Consider the following 14,110-nt stretch of genomic DNA (forward strand, 5'->3'; position numbering starts at 1 on the left):
AGCTGGGCACTGTGGCTCATGCCTTTAATCAGAGCACTTATGAGGTACAGGCAGGTACATCTCTGTGATGTCAGAATGGTCAGGGCTACACAGGGAGACCTTGGCTCAAAACAAACAAACAAATAAATGAAATGATATATCTATAATAGTATACTAAAAAAATCGAAGGCAGGGATGGTGAGATGGCTCAGTGGGTAACAGCACATGAAACAACTTGCATTTGATCCCCAGGACACAGGCACGGTTCACTGGGCATCAAGGCTTCCAGGACTAGCAGACTTTCATTCATTCACATGTTTTACTCAACAGGACCCACTGAGCCAAAGAGAGAGATGCCAATCCCACTATGTTTAAGACTTACCCAGAATTCTTGCAGTTCTGTTAGATGGCTGATATTTTCAATCTTTTTTATCCTATTTGATGCAATGTCCAACATGGTGAGTTTGTTCTAAAATAAGAAAATTTTTTCTGGATTACTGAACTTCAATAGCAGCATGCAACCACATGCAACAGTGTGAGGCTGAGCTGAAGACTGCATAGCTACCCTCTATGTGCCTTGGGGTGACTTTGATAGAGCTGGACTGATACCACCTACCCACTTCCTGTGGCTTCCTCAGCTGGACCTGATGCAGTGTTTTTGTTCAAAACCTCATGAAGCCCTCACTGTTCCTAAACCGTGGAGGACCCCAGTAAAACCCTTGTTCCTGTTGTTGGGGTCTGGGGGGAGCAGTGACTCTGAGCTTTGAGGAAGGAATGACAGCCGTTGTAGCAAGTCTTTAGTGATTACTGTGAGGAAATACAGCGCTGAGTTACTGACAGTGGAATTCCTTTCTTCAGTGAGGCTGAGGAGCTTGAGGTTCGGGTGAGGATAAGATACTCCAGGCACACAGTAGAGGTGGGAGGAATAACAAAGAGGCCTTCCTGTCTTGGACAAAGCTACCTGGGGCGATGCCAGAAAGGCCTAGGTACTGAAGGGCTAATATTGGGGCCTGCTAGAACTTAGGAAAGCAATGAAGGCAAGTGGGACCTTAGCAGCTGAAGATGGTGTCTGTGGGTACCAAGTAACCTGCAAGATACAGCATTGTGCCCTATCTCTCCTTCCCCCACACCAGACAGGGTTTCTTTGTGTAGCCCTGGGTATCTTAACAGCTAGCTCTGTAGACCAGGTTAGTCTCGAACTCAGAGACTCACCTGCCTCTGTCTCCTGAGTGATGGGATTAAAGGCATGCGCCACCACTGCCTGGCTTTATAATTGTTTTCATGGTTATAGTTTCAAGATTCAACAGCAGAACAATGTCATGGTGAAAATTAAGTCTACCGTAACTTATAGTGCTTGCCAATATGTTTTAACAAACCACTGGGATGCTTTCCTAGACTCCATGGCAATCTTACAGCTGGCTGGAAGTCCTTCCCCCATCTGCTCTAAAGATCTCTCAGCACTTTAGAGACTCATGGTCCTTGTTTTCTACTGCATTTCTGGTATCTTGATCCCAAACCTTTCCAAGTTTTAATGGAAATTAAAAAAAAATTCATAGTCAGTAGCTATTGATTAAAAAGTGTCACAGGTGTGGCTCCCTAATCCCTTGAAGGTTCCACAGTACCACCCTACCCGCCTCCACATCCCATACAAGCATCACACAAGCACTGGCACACATGCTGGAAGCACTGATTCCAGATACACAGCACAGGTATGAGAGTACCAAGTAACAATTCGTGGAGCTTCAGAGTCAACAGAGCCATAAAACGATATGGGGCTATAGTGTCAACCCGAGGACACAGCGGGCTGGGACAGAACAAGCCCACCAACGGAATCCTTCCCCAGCACTTGTGACAGCTCAAAGAGCAAGACTGTAAACTAGCAAAACAGTAGTAGTCTGAAACCCACAATAGATCTGAGTCCAAGGCTCAGCAGGGAAGAGTGCTGGTGGTGGACTCTGGCCCCCAGGACGGCGCACTAACCTTTCTGACCTGAGATCCAGCTATACACTCCCCTTCTGTTTGAGGATTTGAGTGCTTATTCAAAATCAAACAAGATTTCTTTAAAATTAAAAACAAAACAACACAACAGGGTAGGGAAGGCAATTTATATACACGATAAAGAAACACCCAGGTCAAGAGCCAGAATAAACATTTTAGGTTAACGAAGGGAAAATCTCAGGGCACAGAAGAGCCAAATTCATCAGACAGGTGCCTTGGGACACTGAAGAAAGAACATCTGATAAGTGTATGTGCCACTTGGGAAAAGTCACTTGTTTTTCTCCCACCATGAAAGTAAAAAGATTAAGATTAAGATAAAACTTGGGAGAACATTAGGTAAATACTTATACTGAAATAAATCTGAAAAACTGTCACATTTGATCAAGGTAAACATTACGATGACACAGTTACTGTTAACACAGTATTTCTCTGTTCTATTTCAGCCATGACATGTAACTAAGACTTAGCTATAAGATGCCTTGGGTAAGACTCTACACTCACACTTCTTTCCTGTTTAAAGACAGACCTGCACCATGAGGGAATTACAGAGCAGATAGACATGCTGGTGCCCGAGAGGGGACTGTTACCTGTGAGGAGCAGAGGTACCGGTGCTCTGTCAGTGTGTTCACCCCACCCAGCCCCAAGGCTTTCTGAAGTTCCCTTGCTCCAGTTGCTGCCTCTGGCTCTCCTTTTAACTACCATCCTACACTACAGAAGGTCACACGCTGGTTTTAATTGTTTATGTGTGTTTGAGACAGGGTCTCCTGCTGCCTAGGCTAGCCTTGAACTCAGGAAGTAGTCAAGGCTGGCCTTGAACTTCTGATTCTCCTGCTTTTGTCATTCAAGTGCTTCATGTGCTAGCTAAATTCCTAATTTGATTACAAAGTTAGAGGAAGGTTACCAAACTTTGAACAGGTAAATTTTTAGCTTTTCTGAAAATTCTTATACAAGTGATGAACTAAAACTCGGAACACTGGTTTTCCTCCAGAATTTCACTGATGGGGCACAAAGGGCAAAGGAACCTATGATGAGATTTGAATAATGATGATTCCAAGAACAAAAACCTGACCTAATCTTGTTGCATTTGATGGCAATTTAACAAAAGCAACCAATCAACCAAATAAACAAAAAACATTTCCCTGAAACAAAACAAAACAACCCCAGTAAAATTGAACAAGAAAAAATATTTTATTTGTCTTGAATCATGCTTGGAGGAAAAACAGGTGAGATCAAAGGCAACTGTAAGTAGGAGAAGCTCTTCTTGAATGGGAAGCTGGAGGTGGGCGGGAGGAGTGGACAGATTGGTGAAAGGTAGTGGGGAGGAGACCTTTAGCACTCTGGACTCCAGGAGTGGGGCCAGGGAGCGTGGCTCTTCCTTCTAAGAGGCTAGGCTCACCCTGGAGTCTTTACAGGCTGAGGCAAGGAAGGAAGTTCAGTGGCCAGAGGGAGTAATGGGAAGGACAGAGCTGATGATACTTGTGTTAGCTATCTGTGTGATACAGGGGCACGTAAGGATTTTTTAAATCACCCAAAGGCTTAGAATACATGGCAGATGTGCAGTGAACTGCCCTAGGAGGGTGTCTGTCTGTGATAGCTGTGTTGAAACCCCACAGGTAGTCATGTGACATGCTGGCCCTTTGACTCACTGGGGTAGAGGGCCCTTAGCTCACATCCTGTAGGCAGTATGTCCACCTGAGGCCAGGCCTGGAGGGCAGTGGATGCCAGCACCCGCCCCTTCCTCTTCACCTCCCTTTAGTTCCCTCAGACAGACCAATGGGCTCTTACGTTGTTCTCCAGGCCCTCGATAACCTCGATACCATTGTGGCTGAGGTATAGTTCACGCAGGTTCACCAAGCTCTGTAGACCCTCAATCTTTGTTAGCCGATTGCTCTGTAGAAGAGAATTAAAAAGTATCATTCTTGGGGCTGAGGAGATAGTTTAGTAGTTAAAATATCTTCTTCTTAAGCTTGAGGACCCAAATTTGAACTTCCAGAACCCAAACAAATGCCAGGTGAGTATGGTGGCATGCCTGTGATTCCAGTCATGGAAGCCCAGAGATAGGTGATTCTCAGAGCAAGCTGGTCAGCAAAACTAGCCATAAAATTAGCTCTGGGTTTGACTAAGAGACTCACTCTTATAATAAGGTGGAAGAGCGATCAAGGGTGATTCCCAACTTTAATCTAATCTGGGGTCTCCACAGGAAAACACATACACACACGTGCATGAATACACACACAATCATATCACATACATTCATACCATATACAGGAAAATATTAAAAGATAAGAAAAAGAGCAGTCAGCTACACAGAAGGTGAGAAATACAAGGGCTTTAGAAATGAAGTTTCCCATTTATCCTATTTTATTTAAAAAGTGTTGGGAGGTCGGGCGATGGTGGCGCACGCCTTTAATCCCAGCACTCGGGAGGCAGAGGCAGGCGGATCTCTGTGAGTTCGAGACCAGCCTGGTCTACAAGAGCTGGTTCCAGGACAGGCACCAAAGCTACCGAGAAACCCTGTCTCAAAAAACCAAAAAAAGGGGGCTGGAGAGATGGCTCAGTGATTAAGAGCATTGCCTGCTCTTCCAAAGGTCCTGAGTTCAATTCCCGGCAACCACATGGTGGCTCACAACCATCTGTAAAGAGGTCTGGTGCCCTCTTCTGGCCTGCAGGCATACACACAGACAGAATATTGTATGCACAATAAATAAATAAAATAAATATTTAAAAAAAAAGTGTTGGGAGGTGGGGGTGGATGGGTAAAGTGGTTCAGTGATTAAGATCATTGGCTAGTCCTTCAGAAGACCTAGGTTTCATTCCCAGAACGGACACAGCTGCTCATGATCATCTGTCACTCCGGTTCCGGGGTATCTGATGCTTTTTTCTGGCCTCCAAGAGCACCAACATATAAGCAGGCAAAACAGCCATACATATAAAAATAAAAAATAGGCATTCAGGAGTCAAGGCAGGTGGATCTGAGTTCTAAGCCAGCCTGGCCTACAGAGTAAGTTCCCGGATAGCCAGAGCTACACAGAAACACCCTGTCTGTATAACTAAAACAAACAAACATAATAAAATCAAAAAATTAAAATATTCTTGAAATGGGACTTGAGAAGAGGACTAACATTTTGGGTCTGTTGTACTGGGTTGAATATCACGTTGAAGTTTGGGGTTTTTATATGAAAATCATACTTTTTTTAGATGTATCTGAAGGTTTATTTGAAGTAATTAAGAAATAGATTTGTCTTGTGTATATATGTGCATATGACCATGTAATGGCGGGTACATGGAGGTCAGGGGACAACTTGTAGAGTCAATTTGCACCTTCTATCATATGGATGCTAGGGATTGAATACAGATTTTTTTGTTTTGTTTCTGTTTTGATGTGGGAGTGTCTTCTATCTATCTGTTGCTTTCATTGGTTAATTAATAAAGACCGAACAGAATGCTGGGAAGAAGGGAAGTGAGGCAGACGCTATAGCTCTCCTCTCCAAGATGGATGCAGGTTAAGATCCTTCCCGGTAAGCCACCATCTCGTGGTGCTACACAGATTACTAAATATGGGTTAAAGCAAGATGTGAGAATTAGCCAATAAGAGGCTGAAACTAATGGGCCAGGCAGTGTTTAAAAGAATACAATTTGTGTGTTGTTATTTCGGGGCATAAGCTAGCCAGGTGGCTGGCAGGAAGTGGCCCGAAGCTCCTACTACACTGTTTGTTTGTTTTCTTGAGACAAGGTTTCTCTGTGTGACAGCCTGAGCTGTCCTGGAACTACCTCTGTATATTAGGTTGTCCTTGAACTCACAAAGATCTGCCTGCCTCTACAGAGTGCTGAGATTAAAGGTGTGAGTCACCTCTGCCAGGCAGGTGGTCAGTTTTGGTAACAGGAGTCTTTTACTTCCTCTGCCATCTTGCTGGACCTCTTACTATAACAATTTAAAAATCTCAAAAAGCATCAATGAATACATTTTTGTTTTTTGTGTATGGGTGTTCTATCTGTATGTATGTTTGTGTACCACATGCATGCCTGGTGCTGAGGCCAGAAGAGGTTGTTGGAGCTGCCATGTGGACATTGAGAATGAACCCAGGTTCTCTGGAAGAGCATCCAGAGCCTTCAACTGCTTTCTAGCTCTCCTCAAAGTATCATGGGTTTTGTTTTTGTTTTGAATATTTAGTATGTGTAATGTGTATATGTGGGTGTACTGGTAGACATCAGAAAACTTGCAGGAAATCCATTTTCTAAATTATATGGGACCTGGGGAATTGAACTCAGATCATCAGGCTTGGCAACAAGCACCTTTACTCACTGAGTCATCTCTCCTGTCCTAACTTTTTTTTTGAGACAGGGTTTCTCTGTAGCTTTGGAGCCTGTCCTGAAACTAGGCTGGCCTCGAACTCACAGAGATTCACCTGCCTCTGCTTCCCGAGTGCTAGGATTAAAGGTGTGTGCCATCACCGCCAGGCTCATTTTTGTTTTGAAAGGAAGCAATTTTCATTTCTTTTAGAGTATCTTACAACTTAATTACAGTTCAAAAATTTCTCTTTGAAGTCGTCTGTAAGATACGTGTTTTACTCAGTCTATGAGGTTCCTGTGCCATGTCAGTGGGACCTGCCACACGAGGCATCCCAGGCACACCCAGGCATATCTCCCTTTAACCCTTCAAAGTCTGATTCTGCCAAACAAAAACGAAACCCCAAAAATCAACAACAAAGTCCACATGAATCAGGCATAGTGGTGCACACCTCTAATCCCAGTATGCAGGAGACAGAGACAGCAGGATTTCTTGTAAGTTTGAGACCAGCCTGGTTTATATTAAGTTCCAGGCCATCAAGAGTTACATAGTGAGACCTTGTCTTAAAAATAAAAGTTAACGAGTCTATACATACATTAGTGCTGAACAGCTGAACTGTCCTCAAACCCATGGTCTCACAAGGTCTGCCCTCTCTGTGAAATATGGACAGAGAATTTCTACCACTGAACAGATACACTTGAGAGGACTGGAGTGAGCTCTCCCTGCTAAAGATGGCCACAGAGTTCATTTATTGTTCAACTGCCAATAGAGAAAGGAATGAACATCACTATTATTTTATGCGCATAAACGTTTGCCTGCATGTATGTCTGTGCATCACATGCTCGCCTGGTGTCCTCAGAAGCCAGAAGAGGCTACTGGACTAGAGTTACAGATATTTGTGAGTTGCCATGTAGGCACTAGGAAGTGAACCTGAATTGCGTGGAAGAGCAACCAGTGCTCTTAACTTCTGAACCATCTCTTCAGTCCAAGGAATGAAATTCTATCTTTTAAAAATTAAATTAAATTTATGTGTGTGGGTGTTTTGCCTGAATATCTGTCTGTCTGTATACCATCACATATGTGACCGGTATATGTGGAAGCCAGAAGAAATGTGTCAGATTTTGTGGAACGAAACATCTGTGAGTCACCATGTGGGTGCTAGGAATCGAACTTGGATCCTCTGGAAGGGTAGCTGGTGCTCTTAACCATCTTTCCATCTCCCAAAATTGAAATCCTTGAAAGTAAAAATAAATTATATAAGAAGAACAGAATTTTAGTTTAGAATATATGTGTATGTACTACGATCTGTGGATTCTAATGTTTCCACCATCTACTGACTGTGAAACAGTGTTGGTCACAGACATACTAAGGGAATAAAACAGGTTGGGTGTGATGGGTCTGGCCCTGTGAGAATGAAAAGCTGGGAGCTGGTGAGACCCAGTACCTGCATACTGAGGACTGTCAGGTTGGTAAGTGCATCCAGGTTCTGAAGTTTTGTAATTTTGTTTTTCCCCAGAAACAAACTCTCCAGGTTGGTTAACGTGTCGATATTTTCAATTGCCTGTCAAATAGACAAAACATCAAGTAAAGAATCTAGACCATAAGATGAGGCAATCTAAGACTTCAGCTCTGTGATGTTTGGACTCTGGGAACTTGCTAATGAACTATCTCTTGAATATACAGTATGGAAAAGAACGAAAATGATGGAGGATTTAAGACTGATTCCTGGGGCTCACTCCCAAACCCAAAATCTCTTTCTCTTTCTCTCTCTTCTCCCCTCCCCTCTCGTTTCTTGAAACAAGAGATTCTCTGCATAGCCCTGGATGTCCTGGAATTCACTCTGGATACCTGTAGACTAGGCTGGCCTCCAGTTCAGAAACTCGCCTGCTTCTGCCTCCCAAGGCAATATGCTACTACCACCCGGCCAACTCTCATACTTTCAGAGCTCTGGGATTATTGGAAAACTCATAAGCTCGCTGATTTCTCTGGCCTAAGTGGCATTTCATTCTACACAGCTTTTGAAACTATGCATTCCCATGAGCCTAGGCCTCTGCAGATATCAAGATACTGGGAACTTTGATCTCAGAAGTTCATGAGGGATGCCCCATGGCTGTTCCCATTCCTTGTCCCTTGCTTCTCCTTGGTGCAGTCATATCTACTTAGTCCTAGTTTTGTACCCTTATGGCTCTTGAAGGACCATAAGGGCAGGCCACAAAGTGTGGTACAGTACTTCCAAACACCAACTGGGAGCTGCTTCACACATGGAGTGGCAGACACAGGCATGTAAATACCTGCCTCAGTCACTAACCAAGCAGACTGAGGATAGACACAGCACGACGAACAAGATGTCAAAACTAGGCTCATATAGTTTTAAGACTGACAAAACCCTTGTGTGTGCCCATGGGTAAGCCTCCCTCTTCTGCCTGGCAGATCCTCTTCCAATATCAGAACTTACATGACCCTCTGAGGTTCCTGACTGTCAGATACAAGGCACTTTCCCTAGCTGTTATGTGTCAACTGGCAAAAACTCGGGTTTTGCTGGGTGTAGTAGTATATGCCTTTAATCCTGGTACTGGGAGATCTCTGTGAGTTCCAGGACAGTCTGGGCTACACAGTGAGTGAGACACTATTTCAAAAGACTTAGTTTTGTTTCTGTGGAACACTGTAGCACTCCTTTTTTCAAAGGCCTTTCATTTTCATTCTGACCCATGTTTTCAAGGTCAAATGGATCTTGAACATCAAACCAAATTCTGCCAGAGGACATTTTTAGGGGATGAAGGACCAGCCCAGTGTTCTGGGGGACATTTCAGCTGTAAAAATCTTGCTTATCACATGATCACTGTAAGTGTGAAACACATCTCAGTTACAGACGAAAGAAAACTACTATGAACAGGTTTAAAAGAAAAGCTTAGTTGGCTTTCTTTATGGAGCACAGCTGGCACTAGCTTGGCACAGGACCATGATACAGATGAAGAGCCATGAAAGCTAATTACCAGACAAGATCAGTCGGTGTGAGTACAGTTCTTATTAATACTGGCTTCCAAGCTCACATAATCAACTAACCTGGGCTCACAGGGGCTTATGGAGGCTAGACTGAACCGACAACCAGGGAGCCTGCATGAGACTGGCCTAGGCACTCTGCATATATTTTACAGTTGTGTAGCTTGGTACTCTTAACAACGGGAACAGGGGCTGACTCCAACTCTTTTACTGGCTTTTGGGACCCTACTCCATAATGGGTCATCCTGCCCAGACTTAACACATGGGGAGGTGCTTAGTCTTACTGCAACTTGATACGCTATGTTTTATTGATACTCATAGGAGATGTGTCCTTTCCTAGATGGAGATGGAAGAGGAGGGGTTGGGGGTGAGGAATGGTGGAGAGGGACTGGAGGGAATAATGGAGGGGAGGCTGTGGCCAGGATGTAAAATAAATAAATGAATTAAAAAAATATTGGCTTCCAGTTAACAGTTTTTCCTTAACTATTTCCCTGCATCCTCCAAACAACATGAACCTAACAAAGCCTCAGCCAAGCACATACCCTATGTGCACCACTGCAGATCCATCTGTACTTACTCGGATGCGGTTCGAGCCCAGCTCCAGCATCTGTAGTTGATGTAAGGTACTTAGGTTCTCAATTTTACTGATCTTATTGTTGACCAAGAAGAGTTTTTTCAGCTGTGTCAGTTTGTCAATCCCTTCAATGTTCCTCAGCAGATTAAAAGAAATATCTAGAATCCTGGAAAGAAGCAAAATATTTCTTGAAGGAACACAGGAACATAGGAGTCAGAATTCCACTTAGAGGATATCTGCCTCCAGGATCTGCAGTCACTAGGAGGTTGGATCTCACCATGGCCCCATCACTCACTGACTGGCTCACACTGGAGCTGACCTATGTGACCATGAAGCTGTCTGGCGCCTGGAAGGCAGTAAAGGCAACCTGCAGGCTATGAACACTGTTTCCTAACTGCCCTATCTAGAGCAGAAACCAGGTTTCATTTATGCCTGTGTCCACGGCAGAGCCTAGTACCATGTTCAACCTGAGTGGTGTTGGACTAAAACTGAAACAAAGAAAAATCAAAACAGACGGGCATGGTGGCACATGTCTGTAAGGCCAGTACTGGAGAGGTGGAGGCAGAGGGCTCAAAATTCAAGATCATCTCAGCTACAGAGAGTTCAGTTCAGCCTGGGCTACTTCAGACACGATCTCAAAAAGAAACAAAAATAAAAGCCAGCACCAACGGAGGAATGAAGCCAGATAAGGCTATAGCCAGGTAAAGCTGATCCCTGTAGTCAGAAATGTGGCTGACACTTGTTTTTTAAAAAGGGGATTATGGATTAAAGATCCGACTTCCCAGTTCTTACATCATTATTGAATGAACTCAGCCTTCAATGTTAATGGCATGTAAGAAACTGTTGCTCCCTCTTAGAGCTCTAGCACAGGGCAGCCCTCCAGGACTATAGCCAGGCAGTGGGTAGGTCACCCTCGTCACCCAACCCATCCCATCTCCTCTGGGTCTCCCTACTCACTCCAGTTCTGTCAGCGCCTCCAGATTTTCAATCTTCTTGATCTGATTATCATAGAGATCTAGTTCTCGAAGACTCTGCAGTTCCTCCAGGTTCTCAATGCATTTAATTAAGTTTTGACGTAGGCAGAGTGACTGGAGGATAGAAAGAGGATCAGCATTGGCAAAAAAGAACACAGGGCCACACTCCTGGGGCTATTTCATGCTGACCTTCAAGGGGCAGTGAGTGGGGATAAGAAGCTGGAATTACTCTCCTCTACTTGAGAACATGCACAGGCCCAAAGGAAAGTCAGGAAGACCCATATTGAGCATACCTGTTTGGGAAGGAAGGCCCTGAATAGGGTTGGAGTGTAAGTCAAGTTCTCGCAGTTGGAGGAACCTTTACTGGGCTCCATTTTGAGAAGTAAACTTAACTGTAGTGAGCTAGTTCAGGAGACTGCAAGGCCTCGCCAAGACAGTACTAGAGCCCAGACTTCCCACCTGTCCCACCCAGAAGAGAAACATGAGAATATAGGCCAGCGTCACCCACAGGATAGGAACAAGGATTATGCATATTCTCCAAGTAAATGTTACCAAGTCACCTTGTGTGCAAGGACAGATTCCTCTCACCTTCACTTTCTTCAGCACTTCGAAGCCTTCAATCTTTCCAATACGATAGTGATTCAGATCAACATCCTGAAACACAGAGGAATTTTGCTTAGAACTATCAGAGTTTCTGGAGACCTGGCCAGGAGCTGCTTAGGAGAATGCCAGAAGAGAAGGGAAGGGAGAGGCTGTGAGGCTAGTAGATCCATTTGTGATTGGCAGGTCGACATTTTGTTTAGTTGTGATTTATGTTAGTTTTCTGTAAAACTGACCCAGTGGTTAATCTGAATCCAATTCCCTAGCAACTGGACACATATCCACATCCACACTTTTCCAAAATTGGGGGTTTCAGGACCCATATCAACAATATGACCACTGCATACATATAACTTGAATCAAAAGCATTTCATTTGTCACACAGGCCTTAACTATCTAAACAGAAATAGATTTCAACTGCTAGTGTTAAAAACAGTAAAAATATAGGAAATCAAACTAACCAAAAAAAGTCTTGGGTGATCTCTTTAGTCACTAATCTGCCACCTTTAAAAAAGATAAGCTTATAGCTAGGGTCATCTGTAACCATGCCTTTTGAGGCTGAGTCACGCAGGCAGCATTACCTCTGCATCTCGGTCCAGGCTGATGGTTTCCATATCCACTGTCAGCTCATGTTCCTCTAAAAACAAACAAGCAAAAAGAACAATTCTGTTTATAAAGAGTTGCTACTCTGCCCTAGGACTGGAAAAGTTTGATGCAAGGGACACTAAAGATGAGAAGTGTTATAGCAAAGCCTCCAAAAGTCATCTGTGCCTCTGAACCTCCTAAGAAGCCAAAAGGCAGCTTGAAGTTTTTGGAGGAGGAAAGCAGCTGCCTGAGTCTTGGTGAACCCAGCGAAGCCTAGTCACTGCTGGGAAGCACGTTCCCATCATGACTGTCACCTTGGAATCCCTGGAGTTTGTGTTGCCAGAAGCCTCTCTACCCATGTCTTCTTTCCCTTCTGTTTGTGGCAATAAATTGGGCCACGTGAATACAGCTCATGCTGGGCGTATTACATGTTCTGGGATGTGCCTTTTATTGCTTTGGAAACTAGCCCAGCATCTACAGATGCTTCCCTGACAGAGAGGGAAACAAAATGAAGCAGAGCTCAACAGACAGGATCAAAGAGCTTCACTGAATAATTTAAGGGTACTTCTCAACTGGAAGCCTGGTGAACTAATTCCAGCAGAGAAGCCCATTTGGATGTCATGAGACTATCCACCCTAGAGAGCCAGATACAAACTGCTTCCTGCTGCAGTGGAGAGTCTCATATGAAAGCCCCGTTTGCATTTCATCAGAACCTGATTAAAAATAATGCTGAAAGAATTAAGGAACAGAGGAATGCAAATACATGTGCACATATCCCTAAAACACTTGAGATTAACAGCATTTCCCTTTATTACCAAAGTGTCATTTGCTTTCCCTAGTGGTCTTATAGTTTTTCCCTTTATTTTATAGCCATTGACATCCAAATAAAGCTATTTTGACTGGATTCCTGCCCCACCCCTTTTCTCAGCCTCGGTTTCATTCTGTAGCTCAGGCTGACCTTGAACTTGTTTAAATGTTTATTTTATGTACACGGGTGCTTTGTGTACAGGTACATTGGTCCACCAATTGAAAGACCAGTAGAGGGTCCCCTGGACCTAGAGTTACAAGGTGCTTGTGAGCTGACATGTGGGTGTTGGGAATTGAATCCATGTCTTTTGGAAGAGCAGTCAGTGCTCTTAACAACTAAGCGATCTCTCCAGCCCTTAGCCTTGAATTTTTAATACTAATGCTTCAGGTCCCAGATGCTAGGATGATAGATAAGTACCACCACACCTAGCTGCATGGCTTCATAGATGGTGTTTCCCTTAAGACATTTTTTATCTTGAAACTTTCCGTAGGAAGGAAACAGACTGCTTTTTTTGATTGCTTGAGTCTAAACTGTTTTGTCCCAGAATACTCTCGCCTCTATTTCCTTTTTCCTTTAACTTTTTATCACTTATTACTATTTTTTTCCTAGGCTCCCTTTTCCTGTGTTTCTTTTCCTTAGTGCAAACATGCACTTGCATCTATAGTAGAGCCAGCTTACACACTCTTGATCTCAGCCCATATCTGGCTCCTCCAAACATTAGCAGACTATGTGCTAGTCAGCCTGTTTCTTCATTGGAGGCCTTAGAGAGAAGCATGTGGCAAGGGACCACCTTAATAACAAAGAACTGGCCTTCCATGGCCATTCACTTCACTGACTTTCCATGATGTCTTCTCTACAGCAGTCAACAGTACCCAACTAAAATGTTACTTTTGTTGTTTACCTATAATTTATAGTATATGAACTAATCTGGTATTAAATAAAAGGAATTAGACAAACAAGAAGACATTACAAGAGTCCCCTTATTCTCAAAAAAAAAAAAAAAAAAAAGGCAGTAATTCACCATCCATGAGCTCAGGAAGTTGTGACAGGAAGGCACTGTAGCTAAGGCAAGTAGCCAGGCCACTGATGTACAAACCAGACATGAAGACTAAAAGTAGGCACAACCAGCAGCCACACTGGGTTAGAAATGGGGCTCTCCTAGGCTTCTCAGGATATGTGCTGCACAGCCCAAAATTTCCTGTCTAACAACAGCATCCAGCATGGGTTGTTCCTGTCCCTTCTTGAAACACCAGCTTAACCTGGAATAAAGTTACCAACTGGAACAAACTTCTGGTTTGGTGTCC

At 43.8% G+C, this 14,110-nt stretch overlaps 1 protein-coding gene across 1 annotated transcript in view; it reads right to left on the reverse strand.

Annotated features, from left to right (window-relative positions):
- Nucleotides 1-13,649, reverse strand: part of Ppp1r7 (protein phosphatase 1 regulatory subunit 7) — a 20,903-nt gene extending 7,254 nt beyond the window's left edge. Inside the window, exons 1-8 of the mRNA XM_013351580.1 lie at nucleotides 13,643-13,649; nucleotides 11,995-12,050; nucleotides 11,402-11,467; nucleotides 10,797-10,927; nucleotides 9,843-10,005; nucleotides 7,710-7,826; nucleotides 3,763-3,867; nucleotides 362-448 (exon numbers count right to left, since the gene is read on the reverse strand). Of these exons, the coding sequence (XP_013207034.1) occupies nucleotides 362-448; nucleotides 3,763-3,867; nucleotides 7,710-7,826; nucleotides 9,843-10,005; nucleotides 10,797-10,927; nucleotides 11,402-11,467; nucleotides 11,995-12,050; nucleotides 13,643-13,649 (732 nt within the window). The remainder of the gene's footprint in view (nucleotides 1-361; nucleotides 449-3,762; nucleotides 3,868-7,709; nucleotides 7,827-9,842; nucleotides 10,006-10,796; nucleotides 10,928-11,401; nucleotides 11,468-11,994; nucleotides 12,051-13,642) is intronic.
- Nucleotides 13,650-14,110: the final 461 nt, after the last annotated feature.

This window comes from Microtus ochrogaster, linkage group LG4, assembly GCF_000317375.1.
Source record: "Microtus ochrogaster isolate Prairie Vole_2 linkage group LG4, MicOch1.0, whole genome shotgun sequence".
Taxonomy (NCBI): Eukaryota; Metazoa; Chordata; class Mammalia; order Rodentia; family Cricetidae; genus Microtus; species Microtus ochrogaster.